Raw genomic sequence first — 20269 nt, forward strand, 5'->3', positions numbered from 1 at the left:
ACCAACAGTCACTGTCATGTGAGGAAGGGTGATTGGGGGTTGGGGTGGGGCACCAACAGTCACTGTCATGTGAGGAAGGGTGATTGGGGGTGGGGGTGGGGCACCAACAGTCACTGTCATGTGAGGAAGGGTGATTGGGGGTTGGGGTGGGGCACCAACAGCCAGTGTCATGTGAGGAAGGGTGATTGGGGGTGGGGCACCAACAATCAGTGTCATGTGAGGAAGGGTGATGGGGGGTTGGGGTGGGGCACCAACAGTTAGTGTCATGTGAGGAAGGATGATTGGGGGTGGGGGTGGGGCACCAACAGTCACTGTCATGTGAGGAAGAGTGATTGGGGGTGGGGGTGGGGCACCAACAGTCACTGTCATGTGAGGAAGGATGATTGGGGGTGGGGGTGGGGCACCAACAGTCAGTGTCATGTGAGGAAGGGTGATTGGGAGTGGGGTTGGGCACCAACAGTCAGTGTCATGTGAGGAAAGGTGATTGGGGGTGGGGGTGAGGAACAAACAGCCAGTGTCAAATGAGGACGGATGTCTAGGGGAACACCAAAAGTCAATGTCATAAGACGACGGGTGCGTAGAGGTGTGTGTGGGGTGGGGGTTGGGGTTGGGGTGGGGGGGGGGGGGGGCAACATCCCAGTGTCCTACGAGAAGACAAAATTGTTTATATATAAAAAAAGGGGGACAAGAAAGAAAGTGAAAGCAAAGGCTCCAAACTCTTACAATTACTATAGGATTCTGTCTTGTCAGTGTCCCATAAAATAAACTCCGAATTTGTAGGGGACCCTCAACCGATCAACATATAGTAAGGGTACAGCGGGCCATGTTTTTGGTTTCTCCAATGACCCATTGACAGAAGAGAGAGAGAGGAGGAGGGGGGGGGGGGGGGTATTCTTATAAATAAAGGATACAAATGTTATCATCTATATACTACAATATACCAGCTACTGAATACATGAATAAATTATTTCCTCTGATAAAAGTAAGAACAACTTGAGAACGACTTGAAAACAACATGAGAAGAACTTGAGAAAAACGTCTGGGGGGAAACTGCACGTGGACGACTTGACTTCCCCTCCGCTACTGCAGAGGAAAAGACGAATTTGTGTGATTGACAGTGACATTGTCATTGAGTTTTTGAAAATCAGCTAACGTATTGATAAATAGAATTGTAACGTGAATATGCCATTTTCTTTTTTGTAAATAACTAGCTGATCGGGGTTCGTTGACGGGCACCATTTCCATTTTCCTTTTATCAGCTCTGAGCCGTAAATCACACAATTATATCTACTACTCCGCTCAAAAAATAGATTGTTTAGATTTTCTTATTTTTATTAAAAGCGCATTATTTGGGAACAAAAACATAACTTAAGTCATAAATATTCATGTTTAGAGTAAATTGGCATTATGCATATTTGATGTTGTTTATTAGATTCATTGGACACTAAATATTACTCCGCCGACATTGGAGTGTCGCCTTGACATTGGAAGACGGTAGATTCATCAACATGTTCTTGATGAAACTTGTGTAAGTCAACAATGCTATTGTTTACAATTTAAAATTGACTTTGACTTTCGTTCAAAAAATAATAATAAGTAGTATATAGATGATAAAAATACAATAACACACGTTTTTCAGTGGTTGTCGTTCATACACAGGTCGCCCCTCGATCTCACCGACGAGTTCACGATGGGGAAATGTTTGAATGACAACCACTGAAAAACAATGTGATAATCTACAAATACTCACAGAATCTAAAGACAAAAAATACATTATAATACCAAGCTAGGTACAGTGTTAACAATCTAAGACTTCAGAGACAATGACACAATAACACGTTGACAATGACAGATCTTATTCCCGGAAATAGAGCTACCGGACATTGATTTTAACTCACCTTTGTACTGGTCCTGTCCTGTCAACTCGGGTGGCGTCTTATCTAGGGAAGAGAAAAAAATGTGGATTAATACATGTCGGCAAGGGCGGCGTCTTATCTAGGAAAGAGAAAAAATGTGGATTAATACATGTCGGCAAGAGCGGTATCTTATCAAGGGAAGAGTAAAAATGTGGATTAATACATGTCGGCAAGGGTGGTATCCTATCAAGGGAAGAGTAAAAATGTGGATTAATACATGTCGGCAAGGGCGGTATCTTATCAAGGGAAGAGTAAAAATGTGGATTAATACATGTCGGCAAGGGTGGTATCTTATCAAGGGAAGAGAAAAAATGTGGATTAATACATGTCGGCAAGGGTGGTATCTTATCAAGGGAAGAGTAAAAATGTGGATTAATACATGTCGGCAAGGGCGGTATCTTATCAAGGGAAGAGAAAAAATGTGGATTAATACATGTCGGCAAGGGTGGTATCTTATCAAGGGAAGAGAAAAAATGTGGATTAATACATGTCGGCAAGGGTGGTATCTTATCAAGGGAAGAGTAAAAATGTGGATTAATACATGTCGGCAAGGGCGGTATCTTATCAAGGGAAGAGTAAAAATGTGGATTAATACATGTCGGCAAGGGCGGTATCTTATCAAGGGAAGAGTAAAAATGTGGATTAATACATGTCGGCAAGGGCGGTATCTTATCAAGGGAAGAGTAAAAATGTGGATTAATACATGTCGGCAAGGGTGGTATCTTATCAAGGGAAGAGTAAAAATGTGGATTAATACATGTCGGCAAGGGTGGTATCTTATCAAGGGAAGAGTAAAAATGTGGATTAATACATGTCGGCAAGGGCGGTATCTTATCAAGGGAAGAGTAAAAATGTGGATTAATACATGTCGGCAAGGGCGGTATCCTATCAAGGGAAGAGTAAAAATGTGGATTAATACATGTCGGCAAGGGCGGTATCTTATCAAGGGAAGAGTAAAAAAGTAATCTGACATTTAACTAACGTCAAGGCTAAGCAAACCTGCCATCAGTAAAACTGTTTGGATATGTTCGAGTATGACATACAGCCATGGGAATCATTTTTCAGGAGAAATTATGAAATTCAATTATTTTCAACATCATAAGTTTTAATGTTTAAACGAAAACACCATCGACAGGCCCGCCATGATAGATCAATATTACATTAAAAAACTAACAGTCGTGGTAAACTCCATCTTGTCGGCGGTCGTGTTCTCTTCATTTGGACGAGATGTACTTAATTGTGTTGGGCCTAGGTCAACTGTAAAGTTCGCGCCCAAGGACATCCTTTGATGACGTCATTACCAGGCACAGTAATCGATAATGTGATAACATTTTCGTTATGTTTTATCTTGTTCGGTTTATGTTTATCTGATGTCATACCTCTGTTATCGACAGTGTTTACACTTCACAAACAATGTATCAAACTTTTTTAATTATACTATCGGACCTGAGATATACACACTGACTACTACATGTACGTACTAGGTATCAGTCTACATATGTGTGTATTTGAATATTCCATGTATTTATCTATACTTCTTTGTATCAATAAATATATATTCATTTTACGTATTTCTTATAATTCGGGTTGAAACTTTGAGATTTCAGGCCCGCAACGGACAAATATTTCCATTTGCTTTTCCTTTTTGAGAAAATGGGGAACTAATTTAGAATGTGTTTCAGTGCTAGATAAAAATAACTGAATAAAAGCTGAGAAAATGTGTCTAAAAATATGCGATATCACAGAACAGTTTTGTTCAAAAAGAGCTAGGAGTTTGTTTATAATACAATGTGTTTTGTGAGATAACATTCCAGATTGATCTACAATCACTACCAGTCTACCGCATGTGTCACCTCTACAACCCACCACAGGAACGTGAGGACCAGTGTATCGTTTCACAAAGCTTCGTAACGTACGAACGTTCGTAAATATTTACGAAAAAGTTACGAAGTTCGTAAGTGCGTTTCACAAAGGTGTTCGTAACTTTTTTCGTATCTTACGTCAAAATCGTACGCTCTCCCGGTAAAAATATAGAGGATATTTAACAGTGTCTTCAGTAATACCAAATATATTTCACGAGTGGGGCTAATAGTTTGATATTTTTTACGAGTGCGCAGCACGAGTGAAAAATATCAAAAGTATTAGCCACACGAGTGAAATATATTTGGTATTACTGAAGACACTGTTAGATATTCTGTTTATTACATTTTTTATCAACGAAAAACCTACCCCGTATGCTAACTAGGCCTACAGTGAAAGTTTGCATACAAAAAAATGTAGTTCCCCCTGTCCAGGTGCTGACATATATGTCGGGCTTTCTGATTGGTCAATTATTGTGGTATTTTCTAATCATGAATTTGATTGGTCAAATCAGCAAAAGTGATATTTTTCACTAGTGAAAAATATGATATTCTTCACTAGTGAAAAATATCACTTTTATAGAATTAATAATTTTTGATATTTCACTGGTAAAAATGTAATAAATACCACTCTCTAACTTGGAGGTAAAAAAGGACGACACTTCTGGGGTGAAAATTGTACGCCGGTCCTATTCCCATGTCACGTACACAGGCTATGAACTTTATTTTGTTCTATCAAAACAACCGTATTATCGATAGAAGATCATTTTTTCTATAAAATTCCAATTTCTATTGTTTATCATGCGTTAAAACAAACAGTAACAACGCAATTTTCACAGATTTTGCTCAATGCCCAAAGACATACATAATGTTCTTAAAATAGACCATATTTTGGCACAGTCTGCGAATATGCGTACAATTGGTTTCATGACAATGTGTATTTTGACGGCATTCCTCCTCGACTTTCAAAACCCGGTTTCAACCTCGAAACAATCGCTCACAAGGCATAGTCGTTCTCTTATGCTAATTTATAAATGAGTACGACGTCATTTTCTGTTGAAAAGGGCATGCCTGCGCACGATTTTAAATTGTTTTCGTAAGTTACGACAGGGTTGATATGGCGTAAAGTTACGCAAGGATTTTGCGTAACTTGCGAACGTTCGTAAGTTACGAAGTTTTTGTGAAACGCTTAGTAATTCGTAAATGTGACTTACGCAAATTTCGTAAGTTACGAAGCTTGGTGAAACGATACCCAGGTTAATAGTCGAAAGTATTATTTACCCGGAATGAGCGCATTCATATTTTCGCGGATTTTTTTGCTTTGTTCATTCTGATTGGACAACGCATTTGTCATATCCCTTCGGATTGTCTCTACAGCCATCCATTGTATTATGATAAAGTCCGAATTATTATTTTTTTTGTTAATTTTGAATTTACATTAAAATTTGATCATTGAAACAGACTTTGCTTTTATTACTAGTCTTGAACAAAATGGAATAATTTAAATGTGGGTATAATAAAACAGTTATTGAATGGGTATTTCTGGAAATAGCACTTTTCTTTTCCCCCCCCCGAGACATTAACTATTTCCCGAGGTGAAGCCGAGAGAAATAGTTAATGTCTTGGGGGATAATAAAAGTGCTTTTTCCCTCACAACCATACAATAACTGTATACTATAATCACAAATAGACCAGTGACAATATACACGTAGATTACAAACACGTGGTCCGGAAGGGTAGACGACCTGACTACGGCGACAACACCAGTCATGTTTATCTGTGATCAGTCCGGGTACTGCCAGGTCTACAGGATGAGAATCGGGATGAGAAAACAGACAAGGTATATCTAACACCAGTGAACACGTCTGGCTTGATACCCATCAGTTGTTAAAATCTGACCTGCCCTGTAGGTCGGGCGTGAGTGATATCGTAAGAGGCGACTAAATTTCGGATATGATCTTTTCTCCTCTTTTTTAGTAAATTTCTTTTTCTGATGTCTCCCTTAGCAATGCCTCATTTTTGGCCTTTAGCTGAGCGTTCGCCCCTGTGCGGAAGGCTTTCTGTCCCCTGGTCGAGACATACCAGAATCTTTAAAAATGATAGTTGCTGATCCTGCTTAGCGCTCAGCATTGTGGGAGTGGGTGACTGGTTTGCATTGTCAATATAATGTAAGCGGATGAGGTGTCCAGCTGAGTGTCTTCGGTAGCATGTTTCAGTGAGGTAGCACTATAAATAGGCAAAAGTGTCGAACTATCACAAGGAGACTTTACACGAACATACCGCAGCCTCCCAAAACACACATAGGCACTCGCCACATGCATGCATATCGCACCCACGGGAGGTCGTCCTTAAATAACCTTAAGTAGCTGTTGACAGAACGTAAAACAAATAAAAAACATCCAAATTATATCTAACAGCAGTGAACACGTCTGACTTCATATCGAACAAGGAAATATAATTAACGATGGGATCATTATGTTGGAAATGAAATGTTATCATTATCTTCGGAAAGTTCCTCCTTAACCTCTACGTTGTTAACAAGGAAAGAAATCATTGAAAAGCCTTGATCAACCGGAACATGCACAATGTGTATGTACATGCACGCGCAAAGGTTGGGAGCAGGGATGCTTCTATCTAGAAATGGAAAATTAACAGTGGAGAAATTGAAACCATCCCGCTAAAAACACACAGCTTAGTTGTAAGCTGGCCCTACTGGTACCAGATCGAGGTAAGCGGTCTGTAATGTCCTTAGTGTTGAGGTGTCGATAGTGTACGCGATCGATATGGTCAATGACTCTGTGTTATTTGTATTTTTAGACAGAATCAGTGTATAAATATGTTAAGGTCTTTATCTAAATTCAGATTCTTTATTATAATATGGTGTTGTATAATGTAAGTATCTGTTACTTAGTTTGTTACATATATTGGTGTATTGTTATATAGTGGTATATTTTGTTACCTATATTGTTATATAGTGGTATATTTTGTTACCTATATCGATGTATTGTTATATAGTGGTATATTTTGTTACCTATATCGATGTATTGCTATACATGTGTATAGTGGTATATTTTGTTTTGTTTATATAAGTTATCTGTATATGACACATAATGTTATATATATCGTTATTAAGTACATGTATATCATACACAATGTGATAATAATGGATAGTATGTTATTATGTATTATGTATTATTTGGAAATATTTCTTGTTAATTATCTTTTTCAGACATCATCATCATGTTATTAATTATCGGTTATATATTTTTCAATAACTACAATGTATATTTGCTATTTCGCTGTTTAACTGTATTACATTATATAATAATTGTGTATTATATTATTATATTGTGTATTATATTATTATATTGTGTATTATATTATTATATTCTGTATTATATTATCATATTGTGTATCATATTATATTGTGTATTATATTATATTGTGTATTATATTATATTGTGTATTATATTATTATATTGTGTATTATATTATTATATTGTGCATTATATTATTATATTATGTATTATATTATATTGTGTATTATATTATATTGTGTATTATATTATTATATTGTGTATTATATTATTATATTCTGTATTATATTATTATATTCTGTATTATATTATATTGTGTATTATATTATTATATTGTGTATTATATTATTATATTCTGTATTATATTATTATATTCTGTATTATATTATTATATTCTGTCTTATATTATCATATTGTGTATTATATTATATTGTGTATCATATTATATTCTGTATTATATTATTATATTCTGTATTATATTATTATATTGTGTATGATATTATATTGTGTATTATATTATATTCTGTATTATATTGTTATATTCTGTATTATATTAATATATTCTGTATTATATTATTATATTCTGTATTATATTGTTATATTGTGTATTATATTATTATATTCTGTATTATATTATATTGTGTATTATATTTTTATATTGTGTATTATATTATTATATTCTGTATTATATTATATTGTGTATTATATTATATTTTGTATTATATTATTATATTCTGTATTATATCATATTGTGTATTTTAAATTATAGCGTGTGTTATCATATTTTAATCACTTACCTGTACAATGAGTATTGTTTTATTAAAATTTGTTTTTTTGTCCCTATTTTGTCGATTAGATTAGGTGACGAAAACGAAACTTATCTTCACATACGAGGAAAGTTTTGTTGGGGAAACACTTTGGAAAAAAACAAGATGCCGAATGTTTGTGTAGTTTTAATTGCCGTGATTATGCTATAAGTTTACCTGTAAGTAAAGGCTTTTAGAGCTTTTTACTGACGTGTACTACACTATGATAGGGCTAGGTGTGGTCCCGTTAAAACGTATGTGTTTGGTCCAATAGGACGCCAGGAAATACCTACAAGTGAAATTAAATGGCATTTCTTAATTAGGAAACTTGCTAATTATACCGTATGATGATGATGGTGGTGGTGGTGGTGGTGGTGGTGATGGTGGTGGTGGTGGTGGTGGTGGTGGTGGTGGTGGTGGGTGGTGGTGGTGGTGGTGGTGGTGGTGGTGGTGATGATGGTGGTGGTGGTTGTGGTTGGTGATGGTGGTTGGTGGTGGTGATGCTGTGTGGTGTGTGGTGATGGTGGGTGGTGGTGGTGGTGGGGGTGATGGTGGTGGTGTGATTGTGGTGGTTGTGTGCTAGTGGTGGTGGTGGTGCTGTGGTGTTGGTGGTGATGGTGACTGGTTTGTGCTGCACTGGTGGGTGGTGGTGTGGTGGTAGTGTGAGGTGGTGTGATGGGTGGTTGTGTGTGATGATGGGGGTGGTGGGGGTGATGTGATGGTTGCTGTGGTGGTGATGGTGGTGATGTGCTTCTGGGGGTGGTGCTATGTGGCTGCATGGTGTATGGTGTCGATGGTGATGTGTGTGGTGATGGTGGTGATGGTGCTGGTGTGGTGGTGTGGTGGTGTATGGTGGCGGTGGTGCGTGGTGGTGCGTGGTGGTGGGCGGTGGTGGTGGTGTGGTGTATGGGTGTCGGTGATGGTGGTGGTGATGGTGGTGGTGGTGGTTTGTGGTGATGTGTGTGATGGTGTGATGGTGGTGGGTGGTTTGTGGTGATGGTGTGTGGTTTGTGGTGGTTTGTGGTGATGGTGTGTGATGTGTGGCTGATGGTGGTGGTGGTGGTGATGGTGTGGTGGTGATGGTTGATGATGGTGGTGGTGCGTGAGGTGTGGTGGTGGTGCGGGTGTGGCTGTGTGGTGTTGGTGGTGGGTTGTGTGTGGTGGTGGTGTGGTGATGGTGATGGTGGTGGTGGTGGTGGTGGTGATGGTGATGGTGGTGGTGGTGGTGGTGGTGATGGTGGTGGTGATGGTGGTGGTGGTGGTGGTGGTGGTGGTGGTGGTGATGATGATGATGATGATGATGATGATGATGATGATGATGATGATGATGATGACGAAAAATATCAAAATTTAAATTAAGGCAAAAATATACAAAAGTTCGCAACACTGCCAGGAAAATAGGTGATCACACACTGAAATAAAGACAGTTTCTGTGTGTGTCCCTGTGTAACATTAGCATGTCGCCTTCAATCTTTACCTCCCTCCCCTCGTCGGTGAAGTTCTATACTCGGATCAGTTAGCATGAACGTTATATTTCATAGATTTGCGTATCCGTGGTAGATCTGTTAAACTCCGTGGTAGATCTGTTAAACGACTATCCATTCAGTATTCGTGTATTAATCGCCACACGAATGACAGATACATATACACTCTCCTGTCACAGACGGCCAGGTTTACGTGTATAGAAATGTTAACCATCCACACGAGATAAACAATCGAGGTTTTACAAAACAGATCGTGTCTGGTGATAGGTATAGTGACTACAGTTTAAACGTATAGTACGTACCTGCGGGAGGATCCTTTTTTCTAAACTTCATTTTGAAATTATACCAGAATCCGCTACTCATTCTGATTAGGTTGACGTAGTGGTGGACAAACGATGATGGCGGGTTACAAACACACAAACATCTACCAGCTGACCGGGGTTTAGTGGAGTGAAATCAACATCAGGAAGTTAATAAAACGTGAGGCGCCCGTGGGGAAATTACGTAAAATAAAAACTTTGTGTTCTTATCACAGAGAAATACATGTACTCTGTTAATACAAGACTACGAATACTAATTTTTTTTCTATGCAGCGTCAAGTGTTTTTTTTTTTTATTGCATTTGTAGAAGTTGATTACATGAAGAAGCTAAATTTGCGTTATAATTTTACATATAAACTAAACAATACTTTGATATCAGAAAAACCTAATACACTTAAGATTATACCCCCTTGGTATGTGTACTTAAGGAAGGTCATATTTCATACTGAGTCAGTTTACCATTGGACGCATGTAAATATTAATACGTTATTATCAACCGCAAATGAATGCGAGAAATTATTAAAATTCATTTCCGAGTAAGATCATAACGACATGTACAATGTTTATGTATGGTCGGATAAGACAATGAGTCAGACTACACAGAATTTTGTATGAATAAGACGGCTGTGATAGCGTGTCGGGATATTCAGGATTCTTACTGCAAAGTTTTATATATCAATACATACCCGATATAGTGTCGGGATATTCAGGATTCAGATATCAATAAATACTCGGATGTAGTGTCGGGATATTCAAGAGTCTTACTGTAAAGTTTTATATATCAATACATACTCGGATGTAGTGAGATATTCGGGGTTCTAACTGTAAAGTTTTATATACCAATAAATACCCAGATATAGTGTTGAGATATTCGGGATTTTGCATCAAATTTAACGTGTTACGTCTAAATATACGGAAAACAAAGAGAGAACACGCACTACTAAAAGTCCTGTTTGGATGACGGGGTTTCTCGGGGTTAGGTTAATACAAGGCGGACACATATTACGTGGCGTTAGCAATGCAAGGCACGTGTAGACTGACCAGTATGACCTTTCGTGTTGAACTTTGATTAGCATATATAGGGAAATACGTACATTGCATAAGTTATATATGCAACAATTTAAAATGATGTACAAAACTGTCCACGTAGATGAATCAGTGATTGGTACGTTATCAATGCCCTGGTGACACTGTTATGAGTTTGAATCCTGTAGTGTATTTTTCCCATTATAACATTTTATTTTCTTTGTTTAACATCTGTCAGTACATACATGTAGTTTGTTTTTACTTTTACATTTGATTTCTTTTTGTTAATTCTACTTCATTAAATGTCATACTTCTTGCAGCTTGACTAATCGAATACTGAACTATTGACATATATCAAACAACGTTCAGCGAGATAACGACCGGGAACATTCCGTTTTACAAATTTTGATATTAACATCAATTAACAGGTGGACATACCTATACATACATTAGATCGTCTACTTTGAATATTCCAAAAAAGGTCAATGGGTCAGGTCATTTTTGTCGGACTTAATCTGTGTAGGTGAGGAAGGTTCGAATTGGAGCACGTGCTCCAGAAGGAAGCATTCGTCATCAGTATATCTATTTTTACTGCCAAACTGTAAACAATTTACAAAATAATTTTTTTTTGGGGGATGGGGGTGGGGGAAAAGATGGGTTTTTTTGGGGCCCCAAAGTGAAATTTTTTTTTTTTTTTTTTTTTTTTTTTTTTTTTTGGTTTTTTTTTTTTTGGTTTTTTGGGGGGGGGGGGGGGGGGGGGGGGGGGGGGCCCCGGGTGGTGGGGTTTTTGGGTTGGGGGGGGGGGGGGGGGTTTTTTTTTGGGGTTTGGGGGGGGAGGTGGGGTGGGGGGGGGGGGGGGGGGGGGGGGGGGGGGGGGGGGGGGGGGGGGGTTTTTTTTTTTTTTTTTTTTTTTCGGGGTCTCCGGTGGTGGGGGGTGGGGGTTTGGTGTTGGTGGTGTTCCTTTGTTTTGGTTTGTTTTTTGGGGGGTTGGGTTTTTTTTTGGGGGGTTTTTTTTTCGGGTTCTTTTTTTGGGGTTTTTTTTTTTTGGAGTTTTTTTCGTTTTTCGGTGTGTTTGGGGGTCTTTTTTTTGGGTCCATTTGGTTTTTGCTTTTGGGGGTTTTTGGGGGGTTGGGGGTTTTGGGGGGTTGGTGGTGGGGGTGGTGTTTTTTCGGTTTTTGGGGGGGTTGTGGTGGGGTTGTTTGGGGGTGTTGTGGTGGTTGGTGTGTGGGTGGTGGTTGGTGTGTGGGGGGTTGGTCGGTGGTGGGGGGTGGTGTGGTTTTTTTTTTGGGGGTTTTGTTTTTTTGGGGGGTGGTGGGGGGGGGGGGTTGGGGGTTGGGGGTGGTGTTTTATTTTTTGGTTGGGGTTTGTTTTTTTTTTTTTTTTTGTTTGGTTTGGGGGTTTTTTTAATTGTTTTTGGGGGGGGGAAAAAAAACCCCCCTTTTTAAGCAAAACCCCCCCCTTTTGCCCCCCGCCAGGAAAGGTGTCCCCCCCCTTAAAACAGTTTCTGTTGGCCCCCGGTTTCCCTTGCTTCCTTCAAATCTTTCCTCCCCCCCCCTCGCGGGGGTTCTATACTCGGACAGTTAGCAAACGTTATATTTCTAGATTTGCGTATCCGTGGAATTGTTAATCCTTAGATCTGTTAAACACTACCATTCATTTTTTCGGTTTAATCCCCACACAATAAAAACCCATATAACTCTCCTGTCACAGGCCGGTTTACGGTATGAATTTTAAACCCACCCACACAGATAAAATCGAGGTTTTTTACAAAAGATCGGTCTTGATGGTTAAGTGACACAGTTTAAACGATAGTATCCCTGCGGGAGGACCCTTTTTTTCTAAACTTCATTTTAAAATTATACCAGAACCCCCGCTACTCATTCTTTAGTTACTATGTTGGACAAACGATGATGGGGGTTTAAAACCACAACACTACCCTGACCGGGTTTGGGGTGGGAAAATCAAATCAGGGTTTGTGGGCGCCCGGGGGGAAAAATTACTAAATAAAAATTGTGTTTTTATCACAGAGAAAACATTTTACTCTTTTAATACAAGATAATCTAATTTTTTTTCTACAGCGCAAGTGTTTTTTTTTTTTTTTGCATTTGAAAATTGATTACATAAACTAAATTTGCTTATAATTTTACATTAAACAAAACAAAACTTTGAATCAAAAAAAACCAAATACATTTAAGATTATACCCCCTGGTTTTGTTACTTAAGGGAAAGGTTATTTCTACTGACAGTTTACCATTGGGGAGCTTTAAAATTTAATACTTTATTATAAACCGCAAATGAATGCGAAAATTATTAAAAATTCTTTCCGAGTAAGATCAAAGACTGTACAATGTTTATGTAGGGTGGGTAAGAAAATGATCAACTACAAAAATTTTTGTATAATAAACGGCTGTGTAGCGTTCGGGATTTCAGGATTTTTAAACTCAAAGTTTTATATATAAAACATCCCTATAGGTGTGTTTTTGGGTTTCGATATAAATAAATACTCGATGTAGGTGGGGATATTAAAGGTTTTACTGAAAAGTTTTATATATATCATCTGGGAGTAGGAGATATTGGGGGTTTAACAAAAGTTTTTAAAAAAAATAAATCCCGATATAGTGTTGAGATATCGGGATTTTGCATAAAATTTAACGGTACGTCTAAATTCGGAAACCAAGAAAACCCCCGCACTACTAAATCCTTTTGGGATGGGGGGGTTTTTCTGGGGGGTTTAGGTAAACGGGCCCGGCAAAATTTTACTGGCTTTTACAATGCAGGCAGTGTAACTGCCCTATACCTTTGTGTTAAACTTTGTTAGCAATTAGGGAATACGTACTTTGCAAAAGTTTTTGCAAATTTAAAAATGATGTAAAAACTGTCCCCCGTGATAAATCAGTGATTGGTCGTTATAAATGCCCTGGTGACATGTTATGAGTTTAATCCTGTTGTTTTTTTCCCCTTAAAAACTTTTTTATTTTCTTTTTAAACATCTTCAGTACATAAGTATTTTTTTTTATTTTTCTTTGATTTCTTTTGTAATTCTACTTCATTAATGCATATTTTTGAGCGACTAATCGAATACTGAACTATTGACATATATCAAACAACGTTCAGCGAGATAACGACCGGGAACATTCCGTTTTACAAATTTTGATATTAACATCAATTAACAGGTGGACATACCTATACATACATTAGATCGTCTACTTTGAATATTCCAAAAAAGGTCAATGGGTCAGGTCATTTTTGTCGGACTTAATCTGTGTAGGTGAGGAAGGTTCGAATTGGAGCACGTGCTCCAGAAGGAAGCATTCGTCATCAGTATATCTATTTTTACTGCCAACTGTAATCAACTAAATAACAACACGATGTACACAGAACACCATTTAACATACACTATGCTAGCAGGACAAGTTATGAGACATGTTTAAATAAAACTTTATAAACTTGCGCAGATTAAGTAAGTTTTAATAATGGTAGTGTCCGTTACCTCCAAAAACTTCAGAACAGTTGGCCGTGTATAATAACATTAACTGTTTATTGATTGTAATATGACCTTCGTCACCCATCTATTAGGTATACCGGTATGATCTGTTTTGATGTTCCATATTATTCCATGTTTCTGTTTCTCTATAGACGTTTATTTTCATAATCATTTATAATTTCAAAGTATGTTTTGTTTCAAAACTGCAATAATATGTATTAGATTTAATATCACGATAGTGATGTCAATACGATAGTGATGTCACTACGATAGTGATGCCAATGCGATAGTGATGTCAAACGATAGTGATGTCAATACGATAGTGATGTCAATACGATAGTGATGTCAATACGATAGTGATGTCAATAGCCAATACGATAGTGATGTTAATAAGATAGTGATGTCAATACGATAGTGATGTCAATAGTCAATACGATAGTGATGTCAATACGAATGTGATGACAATATGATAGTGATGTCAATACGATAGTGATGTTAATACGATAGTGATGTCAATAGCCAATACGATAGTGATGTCAATACGAATGTGATGACAATACGATAGTGATGTCAATAGTCAATACGATAGCGATGTCAATACGATAGTGATGTCAATAAGAATGTGATGTCAATACGATAGTGATGTCAATACGATAGTGATGTCAATATGATAGTGATGTCAATACGAAAGTGATGTCAATACGATAGTGATGTCAATACGATAGTGATGTCAATAAAAATGTGATGTCAATACGATAGTGATGTCAATATGATAGTGATGTCAATACGATAGTGATGTCAATATGATAGTGATGTCAATACGATAGTGATGTCAATATGATAGTGATGTCAATACGAAAGTGATGTCAATACGATAGTGATGTCAAAACGATAGTGATGTCAATATTCAATACGATAGTGATGTCAATACGATAGTGATGTCAATACGATAGTGATGTCAATATGATAGTGATGTCAATACGATAGTGATGTCAATAGATATTGTGTTAATACGATGTGAGTCAATCGATGGATGCAAAACGATGCGAGTCAATAATGCATGTAAAACGATATGATGTCAAAATAGTGATTCAATAGTAATACAATAGTGATGTCAATAGTCAATACGAATTTTATGTTTATAGTCATACGATATATGTCAAAGTCATACATAGTGATGTCAATAGTCAATACGATAGCGATGTCAATACGATAGTGATGTTAATACGATAGTGATGTCAAACGTAGTGATGTAAAGGGGGTATGTGCAATACGATAGTGATGTCAATACGATAGCGATGTCAATACGAAAGTGATGTCAATACGATTTGATTAAAAATCAATACGTATGTGTCCTAAAGGGAAAGTGAGAATACGATATGAGGAAAACGATGGATGCAAATTGTGATGTCAAAACGAAAGTGGTGTCAATACGATAGTGATGTCAATACGATAGTGATGTCAATACGATAGTGATGTCAATACGATAGCGATGTCAATACGATAGTGATGTCAATACGATAGTGATGTCAATACGATAGTGATGTCAATACGATAGTGATGTCAATACGATAGTGATGTCAATACGAATAGTGATGTCAATACGATAGTGATGTCAATACGATAGTGATGTCAATACGATAGTGATGTCAATACGATAGTGATGTCAATAAGGAATGTGATGTCAATACGATAGTGATGTCAATACGATAGTGATGTCAATAGTCAATACAATAGTGATGTCAATACGATAGTGATGTCAATACGATAGTGATGTCAATAGTCAATACGATAGTGATGTCAATACGATAGTGATGTCAATACGATAGTGATGTCAAATACAAATAGCTGATTCGTCCAATACGATAGTGATGTCAATACGATAGTGATGATCATACAGATCGTAGATGTCAATACGAATTTGATGTTACATACGATAGTGATGGTCAATAATCAATACGATAGTGAGGTCCAAAAATAGTCATACATAGTGAGTTTCATATTTTAATGGGGTAGTGATGTCATACTAGTGATGTCAAAACGTGGATGCAAACGATGGATTCAATGGGAATTAGTAAAAGTCAATACGATAGGGTGTCAAAACATAAAGATGTCAATACGATGTTTTGTCAATACGATATGATGTCCCATGCAATACGATAGGGTGTAAAAACGTAAAGATGAAAAACGATGTGATTCAACGAAAAGATTCAAAACGATAGGATGTCAAACGATGTATTCAATTTGGGGTTAAATATGGGAAATTTTAAGTGGGTCAAAATTGCGATTTTTAAAAATTTTCAATACGATAGTATGCAATCATGTGATGTCAAAAGATAGTATGTCCAAAATAGGGTTTCATACGATAGTATGTCATACGAAAGTGTGCAAAACCATAGGAGTCAATCATTGAGGGGAATACGATTATGTCAATACGGGTAGTGATGGCATACGATAGTGAGGCAAAACATGGGGTGGGCAATCGTGATTCAATAGAAGTATGTCAATACCATAGGATGTCAATAGATTGATGTCAAACGATAGGATGTCATAGATATGGGTTCATCGATGTATGGCAAAACATGGAGCAATACAATGTGTCAATCGGGGTGGTGTTAATACGATGGATGTCAATAAATTTATGTCAATAGATAGGGTGTCAATAGATAGGAGTCAATCGATGTGATTTCAAATCCATAGGTGTCAATACATGGTGTCAATACGATAGTGGTGTTAATACGATAGTGATGTCAATACATGTGATGCAACGGGAATAACAATTTTAAGTGATGTATGTCAATACGATGGAGTCAAAATATTTATAAAACGATAGTGATGTCAAAATTGGGTGTCAATACGATAGTGATGTCAATACGATAGTGATGTCAAAAAGATATGATGCAAAACGAAGGAGAAAAGAAATTTAACGATAGTGATCAAAAATTATTTAAAACGGTAGGATGTCCAAACGATGGGTTTTTAAAACGATAGTGATTTATAAGAATGGTGTCAATACGATTTGGATGTCAATACATGGATGTAAAGATATGAGTCAATAAAGGGGAAGTGATTTCAATGGTGCTAAATTTGGTAGGATTTGTTCGTTATTTCTTTCGTGGTTCTTCAAAACTGTTTCCTTTTGTTTCCTTTTTGTATTTTGTCAATACGATTTATGTCAATAGCATATGGTGTTAATACATAATGAGTCATACGATGTGATGTCAAAACGATGCGATTCAAACGATAGGATGTCATACGATAATATGAAAAACGTAGGATTCAATATCAACATATGATTTTAAAACATGGGTTTTATGTCATACATCGATAATGATTTCATGTTAATACGATGTGATGTCAATAAAAGAAGTGTGCAAAATTTAATAGATAGTGAGTCAATACGAAAAAATTCAATAATATGTGTCAAAAAACGATTTATGGGGCAATACATAGGGATGTCATACGATAGAGCAATACGATGTGTGCACAATACGATAGCGATGTCAATACGATTGATGTCAATACGATATGATGATACGATTATGAAAGTCATGTCAAACGATGTGATTTTAATACGATAGTGTGTTTTTTAATTGCAAAACTGATGTCAATATGCGAGTTAAAAACATAGTGATTCATACGATAGTGATGCAAACGATATGATGTCAATAGATGTGAGTCAAAACAAATAAAGTCAATACATAGTGATGTCAATTTCGATGGGATTCAATACAATTTATGTCATAGATAGTGTGTTAATACGATAGGGGTAAACCAAATTAGTCAAAATAGTACAATACGATAGGATTAATAATTGATGTCAAAAACGAATTTTATGTCAATACATAGTGATGTCAAAGAAATACGATAGGATGTAAAAAACATGTTGTAATACATAGTGGTTTAATACGATGTGATGTCAAAACATGTGATCAATACGATAGGATGTCAATACGATAGTTGATGTCAAGTACGATAGTGATGTCTACGATAGTGATGTCATACGATAGTGATGTCAATACGATAATGGATGATGTCAATACGATAGTGATGTCAATACGATAGTGATGTCAATACGATAGCGATGTCAATACGATAGTGATGTCAATACGATAGTGATGTCAATAAGAATGTGATGTCAATACGATAGTGATGTCAATACGATAGTGATGTCAATACGATAGTGATGTCAATACGATAGTGATGTCAATACGATAGTGATGTCAATACGATAGTGATGTCAATACGATAGCGATGTCAATACGATAGTGATGTCAATACGATAGTGATGTCAATACGATAGTGATGTCAATACGATAGTGATGTCAATACGATAGTGATGTCAATACGAATGTGATGACAATACGATAGTGATGTCAATACGATAGTGATGTCAATACGATAGTGATGTCAATAGCCAATACGATAGTGATGTCAATACGATAGTGATGTCAAATACGATAGTGATGTCAATAATAGTGAGGTAAATACGAAAGTGACTGTCAATACGATGGGGATGTCAATACGATAAGGGATGTCAAATAAAATGTGGATGTAAATAACGAATAGTGATGTCAATACGATAGTGATGTCAATATGATAGTGATGTCAATACGATAGTGATGTCAATATGATAGTGATGTCAATACGAAAGTGATGTCAATACGATAGTGATGTCAATATGATAGTGATGTCAATATTCAATACGATAGTGATGTCAATACGATAGTGATGTCAATACGATAGCGATGTCAATACGATAGTGATGTCAATAGCCAATACGATAGTGATGTCAATACGAATGTGATGTCAATACGATAGTGATGTCAATAGTCAATACAATAGTGATGTCAATAGTCAATACGATAGTGATGTCAATAGTCAATACGATAGTGATGTCAATAGTCAATACGATAGTGATGTCAATAGTCAATACGATAGTGATGTCAATAATCAATACGATAGTGATGTCAATACGAAAGCGATGTCAATACGATAGTGATGTCAATACGATAGTGATGTCAATACGATAGTGATGTCAATACGATAGTGACGTCAATACGATAGCGATGTCAATACGAATGTGATGTCAATACGATATTGATGTCAATAGTCAATACGATAGCGATGTCAATACGATAATGATGTCAATACGATAGTGATGTCAATACGATAGCGATGTCAATACGATAGTGATGTCAATACGATAATGATGGAAATACGATAGTGATGTCAATAGTCAATACGATAGTGATGTCAATACGATAGTGATGTCAATACGATAGCGATGTCAATACGATAGCGATGTTAATACGATAGTGATGTCAATACGATAGTGATGTCAAAACGATAGCGATGTCAATACGATAGTGATGTCAATACGAAAGTGATGTCAATACCATAGTGATGTCAATACGATTGTTATGTCAATACGATAGTGATGTCAATACGATAGTGATGTCAATACGATAGCGATGGCAATACGATATTGATTGTCAATACGATAGTGATGTCCATACGATAGTGATGTCACTACGTATAGTGATGTCAATACTGATAGCTGATGTTCAATACGAATCGTGATGTCAATACGATAGTGATGTCAATACGATTAGTGATGTCAATAGTCAATACGATGTGATGTCAATACGATAGTCATGTCCAATACTGATAGCTGATTGTCAATACGATATCGATGTTCACATACTGATAGTGATGTTCAATACGATAGTTGATGTCAATACTGATAGTTCTTGATTTCAATACGGATAAGTGATGTCAATACGATAGTGATGTCAATACCGATAGCTGATGTCAATACGATAGATGATGTCAATTACGATAGTGATGTCAATACGATAGTGATGTCAATACGATAGTGATGTAATAGTCCAATACGATAGCTGATTGTCAATACTGATATTAGTGATGTCAATTACTGATAGTGATGTCAATACGATAGTGATGTCAATACGATAGGATGTACGATTTGGGTTCAATAGAAGTGATGTCAAAAGTAGTATTCAAAACAAGTGAGTAAAAAGATAGGATTCATAA

The 20269-nt window shown here is 36.8% G+C and overlaps 1 protein-coding gene across 3 annotated transcripts in view; it reads right to left on the minus strand.

Moving 5' to 3' along the window:
- Nucleotides 1-20269, minus strand: part of LOC117341476 — a 45834-nt gene that overhangs the window by 15227 nt on the left and 10338 nt on the right. For 2 of the 3 annotated variants that reach the window (XM_033903342.1, XM_033903344.1), the window contains exons 1-2: nt 9685-9855; nt 1899-1940 (exon numbers count right to left, since the gene is read on the minus strand). In XM_033903342.1, coding sequence (XP_033759233.1) covers nt 1899-1940; nt 9685-9745 — 103 coding nt within the window. In that variant the 5' untranslated portion in view covers nt 9746-9855. Of the gene's footprint in view, nt 1-1898; nt 1941-9684; nt 9856-20269 lie in introns of those variants that run through there. The other variant, XM_033903343.1, reaches the window with a different exon arrangement.

Source organism: Pecten maximus, chromosome 13 (genome assembly GCF_902652985.1).
Source record: "Pecten maximus chromosome 13, xPecMax1.1, whole genome shotgun sequence".
In the NCBI taxonomy this organism is placed as follows: Eukaryota; Metazoa; Mollusca; class Bivalvia; order Pectinida; family Pectinidae; genus Pecten; species Pecten maximus.